This window comes from Rhinopithecus bieti, unplaced genomic scaffold, assembly GCF_001698545.2.
Source record: "Rhinopithecus bieti isolate Rb0 unplaced genomic scaffold, ASM169854v2 scaffold_54836, whole genome shotgun sequence".
Classification (NCBI taxonomy): domain Eukaryota; kingdom Metazoa; phylum Chordata; class Mammalia; order Primates; family Cercopithecidae; genus Rhinopithecus; species Rhinopithecus bieti.
This window is the reverse complement of record NW_016821173.1, coordinates 59736-79368: the sequence shown is the minus strand read 5'-3', so window position 1 is coordinate 79368 and position 19633 is coordinate 59736. Positions and strand designations below refer to the sequence as shown.

Genomic DNA, 19633 nt, shown 5'->3' with positions numbered 1-19633 from the left:
ACATATGTAACCAACCTGCACATTATGCACATGTACCCTAGAACTTAAAGTATAATAATAAAATTTGTTTTTTTTTTAAGAAAAGAAAGAAACTTGTTTGTATAATGCTATTCTATCCAAGGTGTGTAGCCCAGGAAATAACCAACCTAATGCGTGTTATGACTCCTTTTAAGCCTACCATGGTCACAGTTTTTAAAATAAAATTAAGGTCTGCTCCTTTTCTAAGTGACACAAGTAAAGTAATAGCTAGAACAGAAGAAAGAGAGGTCCCCAAAAATGTAACCTTAAAATTTGACGCCAGTGCCGCTATTAATAGTAAGCAGCATGGGATGGGATGTGGTTCTCTAGATTGAGAGAAAAGTTACACAGCAGAAAATAAGTGTGTCTGTCAAAAATCATATTTATGTGAATGTGTCAATTTCACATAATTGTGTCATTTGGGCTACTTAAAAAAAAAAAATAACAAAAGAAAAAAGATCCTGTTTGGCTCCAAAAAGGAAAAGTCAGCCTCTCCTGCATGAGTGCGAGCTGCAACCCTTTAGAATTGGTAATCACAAACCCCTCAGACCCAAAATGGAATAAAGGAAAATAAAACCATTAGGCATTGATGAAAAAGGACTAGATCCTAGTGTAAGCATCCTAATGAAAGGAAATATTCAAAGACGCTCCCCAGAACGAGTATTTCAGACTTTCTATGATGGATTAAATGTGCCAGTAGCTGAGATTCCAGGAAAAACAAAAAATTTCCTTTTGCAGTTAGCCGAACTTGTTAGCCCAGTCTCTAAAAGTCACTTCATGTTACGTTTGTGGAGGAACTGAAACAGGAGATCAATGGCCATGGGAAGCCCAAGAATTAGTTTCTACAGACCCAGTTTCTGATGAATTCCCAGCCCGAAAGAACCACTCTGATAATTTTTTGGCTCTAAAAGTCTCAATTATTAGACAGTACTGCATAGCTAGAGAAGAAAAAAAAAAAATTCACTCATCCTGTAGGGCGGCTTAGTTGTCTTGGGCAAAAGCTGTACAACAGTACCGCAAAAACAGTTACATGGTGAACTTCCAATTTTACAGAAAGAAATCCATTCAGGAAATTTCCAAGGTTGCAGACTCTCTGGGTCCACCCAGAATTCCACCAGAACTAGACTGCCTCCACCGGGTTATACTGGATATGTAGACATAGAGCCTACGCTAAGCTGCCTGACAAGTAGACAGCTGGTTGTGTTATTGGCACTATTAAACCATCTTTCTTCTTACTGCCCATAAAAACAGGTGAACTTTCTGGGCTTCCCTGTCTATGCTTCCTGCAAAAAAATGAAGCCTAGCTATAGGTAATTAAAAATATGATAAATAACCTCCTAAAAAATTATACAATACTATAGGCCTACCGCTTAGACACAAGACGGCTCATGGGAATACTGGAGCCCCATTTACATGCTCAATTGAATCATACAGTTGCAAGCTGTTTTAGAAATTATTACTAATGAAACTGGTCAAGGTTTGACTATTCTGGCCTGGCAAGAAGCTCAGATAAGAAATGCTATCTATCAAAATAGATTGGCTCTCGACTGCTTGCTAGCAGCTGAAAGAGAGGTCTGTAAGTAATTTAACCTTACTAATTACTGTCTACACATAGACACTCAAAGGCAGGTAGTTAAAGACATAGTCACATGTGCCCTTACAAATGTAGCACAATTTGGACCCTGAAGCCATGTTTAAAAATTAATTGCCAGCACTAGGAGGATTTAAAACTCTTATAATAAAAGTTGTAATAATAATAAGAACGTACTGACTGCTCCCTTGTCTGATACCTGTACTTCTTCAAATGATAAAAAGCTTTGTTGCTACTTTAGTTCACCAAAATGCTTCAGCACAAGTGTACTATACGAATCACTATCAATTTATTGCACAAAAAGACATAAGTAGCAAAATAAGAGTGAGAACTCCTGCTAATAAAAGTGACAGTCTCAAAAGGGGGGAATGAGGAAAGAGGGAGATCCTCTCATGTTGTTTTAGGTTGTTTTATATTCAGTGCCTGTTTTAAGAAAAAAACAAGGCAGTAAAACCAAAGACAGGCAGCCTGGCATCAGGCCCAAAACCCAGCTTAGGACGGCCTGGCCTAAACCCAGTAGTTAAAAATCAACTCATGACTTAGAAACTTATGTTATTCATAGATTCCAGACATTGTATAGAAGAACACTGTGAAGCTCTCTGCCCTGTTCTGTTTCTCTCTGACCACTGGTGCATGCAGCCCCTGTCACATAACCCTTGCTTACTCAAATCAGTCACGACGCTTTCATGTGAAATCTTTAGTGTTGTGAGCTCTTAATAGGGACAGAAATTGTGCACTCGGGGAGCTCAGATTTTAAGGCAGCAGTTTGCCAATGCTCCCAGGTGAATAAAGCCCTTCCTTCTACAACTCGGTGTCTGAGAGGTTTTTGTCTGTGGCTCGTCCTGCTACAGTTTTGCTTTTGAATATTTTTTAAGTTCCTTGTATATTTTAATTAACCTCTTGTCTGATGTATAATTTGCGAATATTTGCTCTCATTCTATCATTCTGACTTTTTTTTCCCTTCTGTATGGAAGCTTTCTAGTAGGAAGAAACCTCATTTGTCTGTTTCTGGTTCTGTTGTTTCTGGTTTTGAGCTCTTATCCAAAAAAATGTCCTTGGCCCAGACCAAGAACATTAAGTTTGCCCCGTGTTTTATTCTAGCAGTTTGACAGTTTAGGATTTTTATTACATATTTACTTTTAAACGTTTTTAAAATTGTAATTTTACAGATGAGGTCACACATATTGCCTAGGGTTAGTGCAGTGGCATGAGTGTGGCATGCTACAGCCTTGAACTCCTTGGTTTGGGTGATCCTTCTGACTCAGACCCCTGAGGAAATGGAACTACACGTACATGCCACTGCACTATGCTTTTTAATGCATTTGAGTTAATTTTTGTATGTGGTAAGAGATAGGGTTCTGATTTTGTTTTTCTGAATGTAGCTCTCTTGTTTTTCCAGCACCACTTATTGAAGAGATTGACACTTCCTCATTTTGTGCTCTTGGCACCTCTGTAGAATATCAGTTGGCTATCCACGTGTGGAATTATTTCTGCTCACTATGTTCTATTGCATTGACTTATAGCATTATGATGCCTCCAGCTCTGGGGTTTCAGTTCCCAACCCCACAGATATCTTCAGGATTGCTTTGGCTATTCAGGATTTTTTACTGGTGCGTGTTTCATATTAATTTTGAATTTTTTTCTATTTCTGTGAAAAATGCCATTGGTGTTTTGATAGAGATTGCATTGAATCTGTGGGCCTATTTAACTCCTATAAACATTTTAACCACATTACTTTTTCCAGTCAATTAACATAGTATCTTTCCATTGATTTACATTATTTTAATTTTTTATTAATACTTCATAATTTTCAGAATGCAGATTTTTTTCTGCCTCCTTGGTAATATGTACTCAAAAGGTTTTTTGTTCATTCGTTTTCTCATAGCTGTTGTAAATGGAATTGTTTTCTTGTTTTTTTTTTTTTTTTTAGACATTTTGGTATTTATATATGAAAATGCTACTTAATTTTATATGTTGATTTTGTAAACTGAAACCTTACTGATTTTCTGAATTGGCTCTAACTGCTTTTTAGTGGTGTGTTTAGGGATTTCCAGATTATATCATTAGCAAATATGGACAATTTACTTCTTTCCTGCCAATTTGGGTACCTTTTCTTTGTTTCAGTTGCTCTGGCTAAAGACTTTCAGGGTTTTGTTAGTATAAGCAGTTTAAGTGAACTTCTTAGTCTCCTTTCAGATCTTCAGAGAAAAGCTTTCAGCTTTGAACTCCCATTGACTGTGATGTTAGCTATGGGTTTGTCATGTAAAGCATTATTTGGTTATTCTTGTTCACGTCATTCGTTGTGTTGAGTTACAATTGTTCTATGCATAATTCGTTAAGAGATTTTATTATAAAAAGATGTTGAATTTTGCCAAATGGCTTTTTTATTGATTGAAATGACCACGTAGATTTTGTTATTTATTTTGCTGATGTAATATATGACATCCAATAATTCTGACATAGTAAACCGTTCCTGCATGCATTCCTGCATCTCACTTGATCATGGAAAATCATGAATGATTTTCTAAATACGCATAATAATTCCATTTCCAATATTGTGTTGAGGATTTTTACATTATGTTAATCAGGTATATTACCTTGCAGTTTTCTCTCCTTTGTTGAGTCCCTGTCTGGTTTTGTATTGAGCATAATGCTGGACCCACAGAATGAACTGGAATAGTTCACATACTTTCTTTTTTTTTTTTTTTTTTTCCTGCTAGGTTACAAAGAATTTGTAGTAGTTATTTTTTAGGGGTAGGTAGAATGCAGTAGTTAATCCATCAGGTCCTGGGCTTTTCTTTAATGAGTTACTTTTTATTGCTCATTTGATTGCTTATCATTAATTTGTTTCTGGGTGTCAGTTATGGTATCTCCTCTTTTGTCTCTGATTATACTTGTTGGGGATTTTTTTTACTTTTGATTTCAGCTTTTTGTTTTTCTAATTCTTTGACTTGGTGTATTTGATATCTTCTTTTTGATGAAGGCGTTTATTGCCATAACTTTCCTTTTAAAACTGCTTCGGTTGTGTGGCCAGGCGCAGTGGCTCACGTCTGTACTCCCAGCACTTTGGGAGGCTGAGGCGGGTGGATCACATGGTCAGGAGATCGAGACCATCCTGGCTCACACAGTGAAACCCTGTCTCTACTAAAAATACAAAAAATTAGCTGGGCGTGGTGGCAGGCACCTGTAGTCCCAGGTACTTGGGAGACTGAGGCAGGAGAGTGGCATGAACCCTGGAGGGAGAGCTTGCAGTGAGCTGAGATTGTGCGCCACTGCACTCCAGCCTGGGTGAGAGAGCGCGACTCCAATTTTAAAACCCAAAAAACAAAACAAAACAAAACAAAACTGCGTTGGTTGTATCCAGTAGGTTTTGATGTGTTGTGTTTCTATTTTTGTCTCAAGAAATACGGTATTTTCTTTGTAATGTCTTCATTGACTCACTGGTTGTTCAACAGTATGTTATTTAGTTTTCAAATACTTATGAATTAGTGATAACAGAAGAGATACCTTATATGACTTTGATCTCTTCAAATTCATTAAGATGTGTTTTTTGGCCTAATGTATGACATATCCCAGAAAATGTTCCATGTATGCAGTAGAGAAGAATGTATATCTATAACTCTTGGATGGATAGTTCTGTACCTGTTTTGTCCATTTGCCCTGCAGTGCATTTTAATCCAATGTCTACTTACTGATTTTCTGTCTGCATGATCTATTCATTGCTGAAAGTAACGTGCTGAAGTTTTCTGTTAGTACCTTTTAGATTTTTCTCCCTTTGTGCCTATTAGTATTTACATTATATATATGCATATATTAAATATATAGGTGTATTCCTGATATGATATTTTCTTTTTTATCCTGCTTAATTCTGTATGCTCTCTTTGTCTTTGATGTTTATTGGTTTGATTATATTAAGCCATGGGGATATTATTTGGATTTAATCTTATTGGAAGCCTTTTCCTGAATATTCATTTTTTATTTAGGTTTGGAAACTTTTTGTTATTATTTCTCTAAATAGATTTTTTAATTTTTTTCTACAATATGCCTTTTTTTTTTTTTTTTTTTTTTTTGACTTGGAGTTTTGCTCTTATTGTCCAGGCTGGAGTGTGATGGTGTGATCTTGGCTCAATGCAACCTCCGCGGCCTGGGTTCCAGTGATTGTCCTGCCTTAACCTCCTGAGTAGCTGGGATTACAGACCTCCACCACCACGGCCAACTAATCTTTGTATTTTTAGTAGATACGGTTTCACAGGTTGGGCAGTCTGCCCTCAAACTCCTGACCACATGTGATCCACCCACCTCCACCTCCCAAATAGCTGTGATTACAGGCATAAGCCACTGTACCCAGCTTTACCTTGACACCAGTGACTAATGCGTTTGTTCTTTGGATGTTATCCCATAAATCCTATGAACTTTCTAGATTTATTTTTTTTCTTCTGATTGTATATTTTTAATTGACTTCTCTAAGATTTTCTGCTTGGCCACTTCTGTCAATGCTCTCAATTGCATATTTTTTTTTATTTTATTGTGTTTTTATCTTCAACATTGTTGTTAGTTTTTTCCTCCCATGATTTGAATCTCTTTGGTAAGTTTCTCTGATAAATTTCTGAATTGTTTGTGCTTTCATTAAGTCCACTACATTGTCTTAAAACAAGTATTTTGAATTTGTTGCCAAGCTATGTGTCCATGCCCATCTCTTTCGGGTCACTCACAACTGGCACCTTATTTTGTCCACTTGGTGCCATGAGTTTCTCATCATTGATCTTGATGTTTGTGAGTACGCATTGGTGTCTGCACAATGATATGGTGCCTGGTTTGGTGTTCATGGTTGGGCTTGGTTTGGAAGCTTCCTTCTACTGGAAGCCTGCCCAGAGATTCAAGGTAAGAAAAAGAAGGAAAATAAGGTCTTTAAGTCTATGATAGCTTCAGCCGTGGTAGAAATAGGGGGAATCTGAATGCCTATACTTTGATGGCTGAAGTAATTTGACCACCAAAGCTGACTCAGTGCCAGGTTGCACCTGTAGCCCACAGCAGCGCACTGGAGGCACTCAAGGCCTGCAGCTACCATGGTCTTCCCTCTGAGGTTTATTCAGGACCTGAGGCCACTGTAGTCAACCAGTAGGAATATTGGCTGGAACTTGACTCCATCGGGCTGTCTGCACAGTTTCCCATCTGTTGCCGGGATGGGTCTAGAAGTTTGCCCCTTGATATCATCCTCCCAAAGTGCTGGGGTAAGGGGACAGACAAACAAAAGTCCCAAGTGAAAGTCATGTTTCCTGGGTTCAAATAATCCTCCCACCACAGCCTCCTGAATAGCTGGGACTACAGGCATGTGCCACCATGCCTGGTTAAATTTGTGTGTGTGTATGTGTGTGTGTGTGTATGTGTGTATGTTTTGTGGAGACAGGTTTTCACCATGTTGCCCAGGTTGGTCTTGAACTCCTGGGCTCTAGTGATCCATTCATCTCAGCCTCCTAAAGGTCTAGGATTACAGGTATGAGTCACCACACCTGGCCAAATTTTACTTTCTAAAATTTAATTTTTAGGTCATTTATTATATTCAGTCTCATTTCTCATAAATGCAGTTAAGAATGCTAATGTTTTAGAGTTTCACTTTGAGTATTCCGTAAGGAATAAATGGAGTGTTAATACTCATTTTCTAAATGGTGTCCGAAAGTGAATAATAAATTTAGATGAGGAATGACTATTTTGCTATCTGGCCGCTTCTTGTTTTCTGGCTTAAGTTCATCGTGTATGAAGAGTGTTTTGTTTTGTTTGTGTTTGTTTTTTGAGATCGAGTCTCACTCTGTCACCCAGGCTGGAGTCCAGTGGCGCTGTCTTGATTCACTGCAACCTCCACCTCCCAGGTTCAAGTAATTGCCCTGCCTCAGCCTCTCAAGTAGCTGGGTGTATGCCTGGCTCACTTTTTGTATTTTCAGGAGAGGTGGGGTTTCACCATATTAGCCAGAATGGTCTTGATCTCCTGACCTCGTGATACACCCACCTCAGCCTCCCAAAGTGCTCACAGGTGTGCGCTACCACGTCCAGCCAAAGAGTATATTTTTTTAACCTGGATGAATATGTAAAATGAGTTTTTACTCTTTCAACTTAATGTAGTACAAAATTGTTTAAACCAATTATTCATCTACTTCACAATTTTGGTTTTCTTTCGTGTGCTTATTTGTGTAATTATTAAGAGAAAAATGTTGAAATTAATTTTGCTTATGAAAAAGTTTCTCATAAAATTGCATGGATACACACAAACACACACATGCACACACACACTTGTTAATTTCTGTAATTTTTTTTTTTTTTTTTTTTTTTTTTTTTTTTTTCTGCTTCTCTATTACCTTGTATTTAGTCACTCAGCAGAATCTGTCAGCTCCACGTCCAGGATTTACTTTAACTCCACAGCCTATTTTTTCTTTTCTGTTATGACCATAATCTAAAACACATTTGTATTACATTAGTCTCTATTTCACAGGCTAACTTCCTACTTGACACTCCTAACTTTCTATAAAGAATGAAACTGTCTTTTCAATGTCTAATTCAGGTACTTTTTTAAAATTGAGACTGCTTTCTATGTGCTGTCACACCTTATAGCATCAGATCTGAATGTCTCACTCCCATTTCATCTGTGCCAGTCTTCTCTTTGAGGGAATGTGTATATACATGTATAAATGTAGATGTGTATGTATCTGCTTATTATTTGTTTTTCCCAGGTGTAATATATATTTTGCATGCATACACTTACTGTATCCCTGAAAATGGAAGATTAACAAATCTTTCTTTGTATAAGTAAATGATTTTCTAAAGGAGGTGGGTGAGGAAGAATATATCTTAAAATGGCAACTTTAAAAGAGAAAGTGGTCATTACTAATGAAAAATATTCTCTAACATTTTCGTGTTTGTCTCTAATAGCATTCCTGATGACATGTTCCCTGTTATCAGTTACTTACGGGGCCATTCACTGCAATATACTGGCCATCCAGATCAGCAACGATGATACTACCATTAAGCTACAGCCGACAGAATTCATCTGTGTCATGATATGGCGTTTTCTGGAGGTTATCTCACGTGTAGTGACTCTGGCATATTTTGCTGCATCTCTGAAACTGAAGAGCCTACCCTTTTTCTTAATCATATATTGTGTACCATTGTTGGCACCGTGGCTGGAGTTTTGGAAAAGTGGAGCTCATCTTCCTAACAACACAGAAAATAGTTCCAATGTGGTGGGTACAGTACTGATGCTTATCTTGATCACACTACTCTATGCTGCAATCAACTTCTCCTGCTGGTCAGCAGTGAAACTGCAGTTGTCGGATGAGGAAATAATTGACAGGAGACAGAGGTGGGGCCATAGATTCCTACACTACAGCTTTCAGTTTTTAGAAAATGTGATAATGATATTGGTATCTAGGTTCATTGGAGGGAAAACTTTGCTGAACTGTTGTGACTTATTAATTGTCATGCAGCTCATCATAACCTACCTATTGGCCATTGGCTTTATGCTCCTCTTCTGTCAGTATTTGCACCCCAGGTGGTCAGGTAAAGTGTTGCCAGGACATACTGAAAATCAACCAGAAGCACTGTAATATTATGTAAACATCCAGAGAAAACTCAAAAGAATAAAAATAAGCAGCTGAGGAATTACTACCACTCCTGGAGTAGGGCTGAATATTTTTCAATCAAAAGTATGTCATATTCATAAAATATACATACATACTTTCACAGAACAATGAGTAAAGATGCTGAATGTGACTTTATTTAGAGGCTCTTAAACTAAAATAAGTTATACACAGAAAAATCTTAGAAGTGGTTTCTAATAAAATTCACTTTTCTCCTATGAATGTGCGGTAGTAATTTTTGTTTTCTTAACTATAATTATATAATTCATTAAATAAAACAAAATAAAAAATCCATCTGGATCCAAAACTGAGCAGGAAAATAACCATAATGCATTTTCACCTACTACATTTTTGGACATTATGCCTTTAATAAGTATTTGTAGCATATACATTATCAGTTAACATTTTTCCTTCAGAAAGAGTGTTTACCACAGGTTTTATTCTGTACCTAAGGAGAACCTGAAAGACCAGTCTTATGAGTCTGGTCCTATTTATATTAATTTAGGATAACTAAGGTATTTCTCATTGAACTTTGACTAACAGAAAGCAACTCATATTAATGAATCTTAAAGTACAAAATTTTCAATTAAAATAATCATGTTAATAATTTAAAATACTAATTTACATTCCTACCAACAGTGCACAAGGATTCTCTTTGCTCTACATTCTCAATAGCACTAGTCATCTTTCATCTTTATGGTAATAACTGTTGTGACAGTTTTGAGAAGAGGGTGCCTTGTTGGTTTTAATTTGCATTTCCCTGATGATTGGTGGTGCAAGCATCATTAAATATACAGTTGTTCAAAAATTGCCCAGGCATAGTAGTGCACAACTGTAATTCCAGCTACTAGGGAGGCTGAGGCAAGAGAATTGCTGGAACCTAGGGGGTGGAGGTTTTAGTGAGCCCAGATCACACCACTGTACTCCAGCCTGGGTGACAAAATGAGACTCTGTCTGCAAAAAAAAAGAAAAAAAAAAGGTGAGTACAGCCGGGCACAGTGGCTCATGCCTGTAATCCCAGCACTTTGGGAGGCCGAGATGGGCGGATCACGAGGTCAGGAGATGGAGACCATCCTCACTGACATGATGAAACCCCATCTCTACTAAAAATACAATAAAAATTAGCCAGGCACGTTGGCACGCGCCTGTAGTTCCAGCTTCCTAGCAGGCTGAGACAGGAGAATTGCTAGAACCTGGGAGGCAGAGTTTGAGGTAAGGTGAGATCGCACCACTGCACTCCAGCCTGGGTGATAGAGTGAGACTCCATCTCAAAACAAATAAATAAATAAATAAAATTAAACATAGGTAAACATAGACTTGTTGGCCATTTTTATGTCTTTTTTTGAGAAACATAAATTCAGGTCCTTTGCCCATTTTTAATAGGTTTGATTGTCGTTGTTGTTAAGTGGTGTGAGTTTCTTGTATGTATTTGTTATTCACCCTTTATCATATATATGATTTGCAGACACTTTCTCCCAGTGTGGGGGTTGTCTCTTCACCCTCTCTGCTAATTGTTTCCTTTGCTGTGCAGAAACTTTTTAGTTTGATGTGATGCAATCCAATTGCTGTTTTCTTGTGCTTTTGTAGCCTGCGCTTCTGGGTGACAGAACTGAGGTTTCAAAAATAAAATGACATTAAAAATAGAATTACCACATGGTCCAGCTACTCTACTTCTGAATATGTACTCAAATGATACAAATTTTAGTATTTCAGAGAGATATTTGCAGACCTATATTCATGTCAGCATTATTCACAATAGCCACGATAAGGAAACAACCAAAGTGCTCAACAGATCAACAGATAAAGTGTGTCACATATACACAATGGAATATACTATACAGCCTTTAAAAAAAGGGAGAACATTCTGTTATTTATTTGTGATAAAATGAATGGAATTGGAAAATATTATGCTCAGTGAGATAAGACAGGCACAGAAAAACAAATATAGCATGGTCACAAATATATGTAAAATCTAAAAAAGTTGAACTCATACAAATAGTGAATATGCTGGGTGTGGTGACTCATGCCTGTATTTCCAGTACTTTGGGAGGATGAGGTGGTTGGATCACTTGAGTTCAGGTGTTTGAGACCACAGTGAGCCATAGTTGTGCCACTGCCCTCCAGCCTGGGCAACACAGCAAGATCCTGACTCTTTATACAAATACACAGAAAGTAGGGAGAGACTGGAATGTGGGGTAGTGATAGGAATACATAGGGAAAGGGACAACATTTGTCAAAGGGTAAAAAATTTCTGTGAGGAAGGAAGAAGTTCTGGTGATCTGTTGCGCAGAATGGTGATCACAGTTAAAAAATGTACACATCAAAATTGTTGAAAAAGGCAGACATGGTGCCTCATGCCTGTAATCCCAAGACTTTGGGCAGCCATGGCAGGCAGATCACTAGACGTCAGCAGTTCAAGACCAGCCTGACCAACATGATGAAGCACTGTCTCTACAGAAAATACAAAGAACTAGCCAGGTTTGGAGGCACACACCTATAGTCACAGCTACTCAGGAAGCTGAGGCAGAAGAATCACTTGAACCCGGACAGTGGAGGTTGCAATGAGCCGAGATTGCACCACTGCACTCCAGCCTGGGCAACAAGAGTGAAACTCCTTCTGAAAAAAAAAATGTTGGAAAAGTAGAATTTAAATATTGTCACCACCAAGAAATGATAAGTGTGTGACGTGATGTATATGTTAATTAGCCCAATTTAATTATTTTGCAGTGTATACATGTATTATAAAATCACTTTGTGTCCCATAAATATTTACAATTGTTAATTTAAAATAAAATTTCCAAAAGAATGAATGAAAGTTAAACTTGGCTTGATACACATAGACAGTAATATAGGCCTATGTGTCCTTCCATTTTGACTATTTTGCTTCCATTATTTCTTGGGGAAACGATCCCCATGAGAAATGATGAAGAACACTAAAGCTTACTATTACATAATTCTCATTATTTTGTTGTTTTTGTTTTTCCTTCTACTTTTTTCTACTAAAACAATGTAGACAATTTTCTTATTCATACTTCCTTTTATGCTTTTTTTTCTGATGAGAAATCACCACCGAAAATTAAGCTTATGTGGATTTGTGTAATCTTTTCTGCTCCTACCTATAACCATCTTTACCTTTGCTTCAGATTTCACGGCTTCTTAAAACACCTATTTATTTATTATTTATTGTCTCCTTGTATCATTACTTTTTCTTTCTCTCTCTCTCTCTCTCTCTTTTTTTTTTTTTTTTTTAAGGAGTTTCACTCTCAATGTCCTGGCTGGAATGCAATGGCGTGATCTAGGTTCACTGCAGCCTCTGCCTCCAAGCTTCCCGGGTTCAAGTGATTCTCTTGCCTCAGTCTCCCAAGTAGCTGGGGTTGCAGGCATGTGCCACCATGCCCGGCTAAGTTTTTGTATTTTTAGTAGACACAGGGTTTCACCCTGTTAGCCAGGATGGCCCTCGTCCTTGCAATCCACCCACCTCGGCCTCCCAAAGGGCTGGGATTACAGGCATGAGCCACTGCGACCAGCCAACTATTTGTTATTACATGAAAGAGAGAATGGCTCTCATAGTAATGATGGAAGCAGCCTTGGATGAAATCTTACTAAACAGGCTGAATGCCGCCTTAACATTAAAAAGCAAGGTAAATTTAAGCAAGTGTATATTTTATGCTGTCATTACATTTAATTGGGTTAAAAGTTAAAAGGGGTATAAGGCAGAGAAAGAAACCTCAGACTTGACTCTTGGAGCTCTGGAGTCTAATAACGTAACTCAGGAGAGTGGTTAAGGAAGACCCTACCCCTGAGTTTGGGCAAGACAGTATGTCTTTTTTTCTTCTTTTCCTTCTTTCTTTTTTTCTGAGACAGACTCTCCCTCTGTCACCCATGCTGGAGTGCACTGGCACGATCTCTGCTTACTGCAACCTCTGCCTCCTGGTTTCCAGTGATTCTCCTGCCTCAGCCTCCCAAATAACTGGACTACAGGTGTGTGCCACCACGTCTGGCTAATTTTTTGTATTTTTAGTCGAGATGGGGTTTCACTGCGTTAGCCAGGATGGTCTCGGTCTCCTTAACTCACGATCCACCTGCCTCGGCCTCCCAAAGTGTGGGGATTACTGGCGTAAGCCACCACGCCCAGCCAGTATGTGGTATTTTAACTGTCCATCATCACCCACTCCATGGCTTCATGGCAACAGTGAAGAAAATTAAGTTCTAGGTGCAGCTTTTGATGCATGTGGGAAAAATACGGAGCTTATCTCAAATAATTGTGGTTGTCATGGTGAAACCCTGTCTCTACTAAAAATACAATAATTAGCTGGGCCTGGCAGAAGAAGCACGTAGTCTCGCTACTCAGGAGGCTGAGGCAGGAAAATCACTTGAATCTGGGAGGTGGAGGTTGCGTTGAACCGAGATCCTCTCACTGCACTCCAGCCTGTGCAACAGAGCGAGACTCTGTCTCAAATAATAATAATATTAATAGCAGTAATAATAGTGGCTTTATGATTTGAACTCTCTGAAGTTCTCTTGAAGATTATTAGCTCAGAGTCTTTAGCCCACCTCATAGCTTTCTTGGTGTCAGAAGTCAACTCCCAAGAGGCATTTGTGGAAGGGAAGTATACTAGTGAGCCACCTGGCAGTCAGGTCAAGCAGTACACAAAGAACATGCCTGGAAGGTAGAGGCTGGGGAAGCTGTGGAAAATTAGCTTTGAAAAACTCTCACAGTTTGTTGTTGTTTGCTTTGCTTTTGTTTTTAAATAGACAGTCTTGCCCTGTGGCCCAGGTTGGAGTCATGTGGCATGATCATGGCTCACTGCAGTTTCAACCTCCCTGGGCTCAAGTGATCCCACCTCAGTTTCCTCAAGAGCTCAACCTCTCTGGATTCCATGATCCTCCCACCTTAGCCTCCCACAATACAGGCATGGGTCACCACACACAGCTTATTTTTGTATTTTTTATAGAGACGAGATCTTGCCATATTGCCAAACTTCAATATGGTCTCGAACTTCTGGGCTCAAGCGACTTGTTCACTTCAGCCTCCCAAATTGCTGGGATTACAGGTATGAACCACCATGCCCAGCCTCCTACTGGTATATTTAGAAGGCTATAAATATGTCCAGTATTGGATGTATGCACAGAGAAGCTCCTGAAGCTTTCACTTTTCCTTGACTTTGGGCTAAACACTGGAGTTTCTGAAAGAGTCAATCTGCAAAGTCTGGGCAGTTTTTCTTTTCTTTCTTTTCTCCTTTTCCTTTTCTTTGCTTGGAGTGTTTTCTAAAATGTGTCAAAACAGTAGATGGCAAATAGAGGACAGAACACAGGTTAAGTGTCCATACATGACAAAGAATACAGAATACAAAAATAGCTTTAGAGGGTTGCAAAACAAGTAAATGACCCCCAAAACTAAGCAATTACGGAGGGCAGGAATCTGTTTTCTGGATATGCTGAATGATATCCAGTGTTAAACAATGAAATACAAGGCATTCAAAGGGAGAAAAAAAATGGCAAACTCAATGGGAAAATAATGAACAGAAACTGTACTTCAGGAATCCCAGGCATGGTATATACTAGGCAAATATTTCAATTTACTTGACTTTAATTATTCTCAAATCCTAAGAGAAGCCAGGAGAACAGTGTTTCACAAATGGAAAATACCAGTAAAGGCCTACAAATTATTTTTTTAAATGAAATTAATAATCTGTATTAATTGCATGCATTTTAAAAAATGAAATTAATACCCTGTAATATGCATGAAGAGTAGGCATGAGCATGCAGGAAGGATAATCAAGGAACTCAAAGATGGATTGTTTGATACTCAAGCTAAGGAAGGTACAAGAAGAGAAAAACAAGAAAAATGAATAAAACTAAGGTAGCCATGGAACAACATCAACTATATCAACATATTCATAATGGGAACCCCATAGGAAAAGGAGAGAAAGAGATAAAAAGGATCTTTGAAGCAACAATGGCTGAAACTTCCCAAATGTGCTGATAGATACAAATTTACTTATTCAAGAATCTCAAAAGAAAAAAAAAAATACTCAAAGAAGAATGATCTCAAAGATATCTACACTGAAACACATACACTGAAACTGACAAAAGACAAATAGAGAACTTTAAAAGCAGCAAGACAGAAGTAACTGATCACGTGCAAGTTATCCTCAATGACATTAATAGCCAATTTCTCATTAAAATTTATGGAGGAAAGAAGTCGGTGGGGTGACATATTTAGAGTGCTGAAAGAAAACATAAATCAGTCATAAACTCAATATCTGGCAAAAACCAAACTTCAAATTTGTGAGTAAATAACATATTTCCAAGCAAACAGAATTAAAGGGAGTACATCACTCCTAGATCAGCCTTACAAAATATGATAAAGGAAGTAAGGCATGAAAGAACAATACACAGTAACCCATGTGCAAATAAATAAATAAATAACATCAACAAAGTAATTACACCAGGAAATAGAAAAGCCAGTATTATTGTATTTGGGGTTTCTGTGACTTTATTTTTCTACTAGATTTAAATGACTAGTGGTAAGGCACAGTATTTCACATCTGAAATCCCAACCAAGGTGGGAGGATTGGTTGAGCCCAGGAGTTTGTGACCAGCCAGGGCAACAAAGTATGACCCTGTCTCTACAGAAAATAAACAAAATTAGCCAGTATGTATGGTGGCATGTACCTCCGGCCCCAGCTACGAGGGGGGTGGAGGTAGGAAGATCCCTTGAGGCCAGGAGCTCGAGGCTGTAGTGAACCACGTTTAGCCTGCATGACTGAAGCTATGTCTCAGTAAAGTAAAATAAAATAAATAAAATAAAATAATAAAATAAAGAAATGACATATATAATAAAACAAGAATTATATATCTGTGGTATTAGTACATATTGTGTAAGAAGCAATTTTTGACAAAAAAAAAAGCATAGGAATGGAGGGACAGCAGTATGGGAAAATAATTTTTATACAATGTAAACACTCAGTTGTTATAATGCACACTATATTATTATAAATTTAAGGTATTAGTTATAATACCCTTAATGACCACTAAGAAAATAACTGTTAAAATATACTAAAGAGAAATGAAACAGTCAAAATGGTACCCTAGAAAACAATCAAATGCAAAAATGAGCAGGTTTTGGAGGAATTGAAGAACAACAATGACAACAACAAACTTGTAGGAAAAAAGGACAAAAATAGCAAAAGAAATTCTTTCTTATCCATAATTACCTTAAATGCAGATAAATTAAACTCCAGTTGAAAGTCAAAGATTGACAGAACAACTTTTAAATATTTTAAAAGAGAGGAAAATTAATTCAAACAGTAACCAAAATAGAGCTAGAGGAACTATGCAAATATCAGGAATGTTTAATTCATCAGAAAGACATTATACTTACATATTTACCTAATAAAATATCCTCAGGATATATGAAACAAAAACAAACAGATGTGAAGAGGTAGACAGTTCTGCAATAATAGTTGGGGAGATCAATATCCCACTTTCAACAATGGATGAAACAACCAAACAGAAGTTCAATAAGAAAACAAATGTCTTGAACAGCATTATAAACCAAAGAAAGCTATTGGACATATACAAAACACTACACTCCACAAACATATTAAACATTCTTCTAACGGGTTTATGGGTGCAGAATAGTCTTTATGGTAGACCACAAAGCAAGTCTCATGTTTAAGATTATTGAAATCACACATAATGCTTTTTCCAACCACAATGGAATAAAACTAGAGACTGCCCCCCTCTTTTTTTGAGATGGGGTTTTGCTCTGTCACCCAGGCGGGACTGCTGTGGCACAATCTCGGCTCACTGCAAACTCTGCCTCCCATGTTCAAGTAATTCTACTGCCTCAGTCTCCCAAGCAGCTGAGATTGCAGGTGCACATCACCACATGTGTCTAATTTTTGTAATTTTAGTAGAGATGGGGTTTCACCATATTGATCAGTCTGGTCTTGAATTCCTGACCTCAGGTGATCCATCCCCCTCAGACTCCCAAAGTGCTGGGATTACACAGGTGAGCCACTGTGCCCACATGGGCCCCATTTTCTAAAAACTGAAAAATGTATATTTGGAAACTAAACAATACACTCTTCAACAACCTATGGCTAACTGAAGAATCTGCAAGGAATTAAGGAATCCTTGCACATAAATGAAAAATTAAAACATACTGAAACTTCTGGAATGCAGCAAAACCAATACTGAGAAATATATAGTTGCAAACACATAGATGAAGAAGAAATGTAAAATTATAACACAAATTTACACGCAAGTAGAAAAAGTACAAACTAGAGAAGAGTACTCCAACAACAACAACAAAAAAAAAAAAAAAAAAAAACTGACATAGTAAAGGAAGCCGGCATCTTTCTCCCCAACCCTAACTCCCCTCCCCCCAAGAACACATACAGGAAACCAAAAACCAATATACAGTGCAGAGCTTATCACCAGCAATACCTCAGAACTCAAATATGAGGATGAGTCACCTCCCTGGGTGACAGAGAAGTGAAGAAACCAGGCAGATGGTAAGAAAGTTTGGCTTTTATATTCATGACATTGTTCCCCTAGTCTGCTGGCAACCAAGTGTGAAAAAAAAAAAAAAAAATCCTCTGTTTCATGGTTACTACACTGGATTAAATAAAGTTCAGGTGGACAACACAAGCCACTTTTGATTTCCTGGCAGGAAACCTGTTCCTGTCTTAACCCACAGGAAGCCTTGTGAATGCCTGAAAGAAGAAAAATTCCTGAGGACAACCAGGGACAAAGCAGAAAGGCAGGACTATTACATCCAGCTTTGATATCTCAGTCACAGGATACACCAAACCAGAGTGCCTCTGCAGCAGTATCATGAGGTAGGAGGTATATTTCATAATTTCCCTAAGCACAAACTCATAGCCAGCCTCCCCTCACTGTTAGCATATCCCCTTTAGGATCTCTCTGATAGGGGACTGGCAGTGATTCTAAACTTGCTAGAGCTAAGGCAAACCTGGGCTTAAGGAACCAACTACTGTCAAAAAAGAGGAACTGACCTAGGCAAAAGCAAGCAAGCAAAACCCCCACAATAGGTGTGTCATAAAAAAACCTCAAGGCAAACATACTCAATAAAACACAAAATAATACAGAGAAAAGAATGAACTAAATAACTAGTCCTTCGATAAAAAGATATAGATATATAGCCACTAGAAATAACACCAAACATGCAGTGGCCACATAGTATAAATAAAATAAAGCTTTGATGTTTGAAGCCACTAAGATTTGGGAGTTGTTTTCTAGCAGCATAACCTAGCCTTTCCTGACTGATGTAAGAACCACATACTTCTGGAGGCATTCGGTCAATTCAGGACTCATTGATTGCATGCTTACTCTGTGTCAGGCACTGTTTTAGATGCTGGGGATACAAGAGTAAGCAAAACAGACATGGTTCCAAGGGACTGATCATGGAGAGTAGGAGAAGAGAAAAGATAACAGGAGTTGGAGGGTCACAGGACCTACCATTAGAGAACCAGAAGAGGACCCAGACAGTACAGGCTCCAGGAAAGCCCTTAAGAACAGGAGAACACAGCATGAGCCAAAAGAGGGACAGCAGCCTGTGTCAGTCTTAAATCCTTAAGAGAACTGAAAAAGTCAGAAGAACTGGGTGCTGTGCTAAGTTTTCCCAGCCTTGTTTCCCTAATGCAGTCATTCTTGAAGTGTGATCCCAGGCCAGGATCATAAACATCACCTGGGAACTTGTTAGAAGTACAGAATCCCAAGCCCCACTGCAGGCTTACTGAATCAGGGCTGTGGCCCAGTGACTTGTATTTTAATAAGCCCTCCAGGTGACTGCAGTTGGATGACCACTGCTCTGGAGCATCCATCTTAAAGGATGTGACCAACTTCTTTATCAGAGCAGTGAGGAGTTCCTGCGTCCACTAGAGGAACTAGTGGCTGTGGTGAGAATTACTATTAGTAAGAAAGTCTCTGTGGTCATCTCTGAAGACGAAAGCCCCTAGAGGGGGCACTGGAAGGGCAAGGATGCTATGTTGAGGTGACAAAAGGCAAGACCTCAAGAAAAAGCTAGTCAGCTGCTGTGGAAATAGGGCTTCTGTTGGTACTCACAGATCATGCTACAGGCTGGGCACCCTGATTGCTTGGAGCTTCCCTGTTTCTGGTGTGGGTCAGACCTAGTGATGAGCAAAGCTGCATTCTGAGAGATAGGCAGGTGCTAGCCAAGGGAAGAGAATATGGAAGAACAGTCTAGACACAAAGCAGGTGCCTAGGAAGAAGCAGGTATTGCTTGAACAACGCCAACTATTAGACACATCAATGTGCCTTGAGCACAGCACGTGAGTGAGCATGTACGACATAAGATAGTGGCAGTTAGGAAGATGCTATGTCACATGGGTCCACATAAGAA

At 38.5% G+C, this 19633-nt stretch overlaps 1 protein-coding gene across 2 annotated transcripts in view; it reads left to right on the top strand.

The window, feature by feature from the left end:
• Window positions 1-9459, top strand: part of XKR3 (XK related 3) — a 52786-nt gene extending 43327 nt beyond the window's left edge. Inside the window, exon 4 of one of the 2 annotated variants that reach the window (XM_017860227.1) lies at window positions 8531-9459. In XM_017860227.1, the coding sequence (XP_017715716.1) occupies window positions 8531-9204 (674 nt within the window). In that variant the 3' untranslated portion in view covers window positions 9205-9459. The remainder of the gene's footprint in view (window positions 1-8530) is intronic. The other variant, XM_017860228.1, reaches the window with a different exon arrangement.
• The last annotated feature ends 10174 nt before the right edge of the window (window positions 9460-19633 follow it).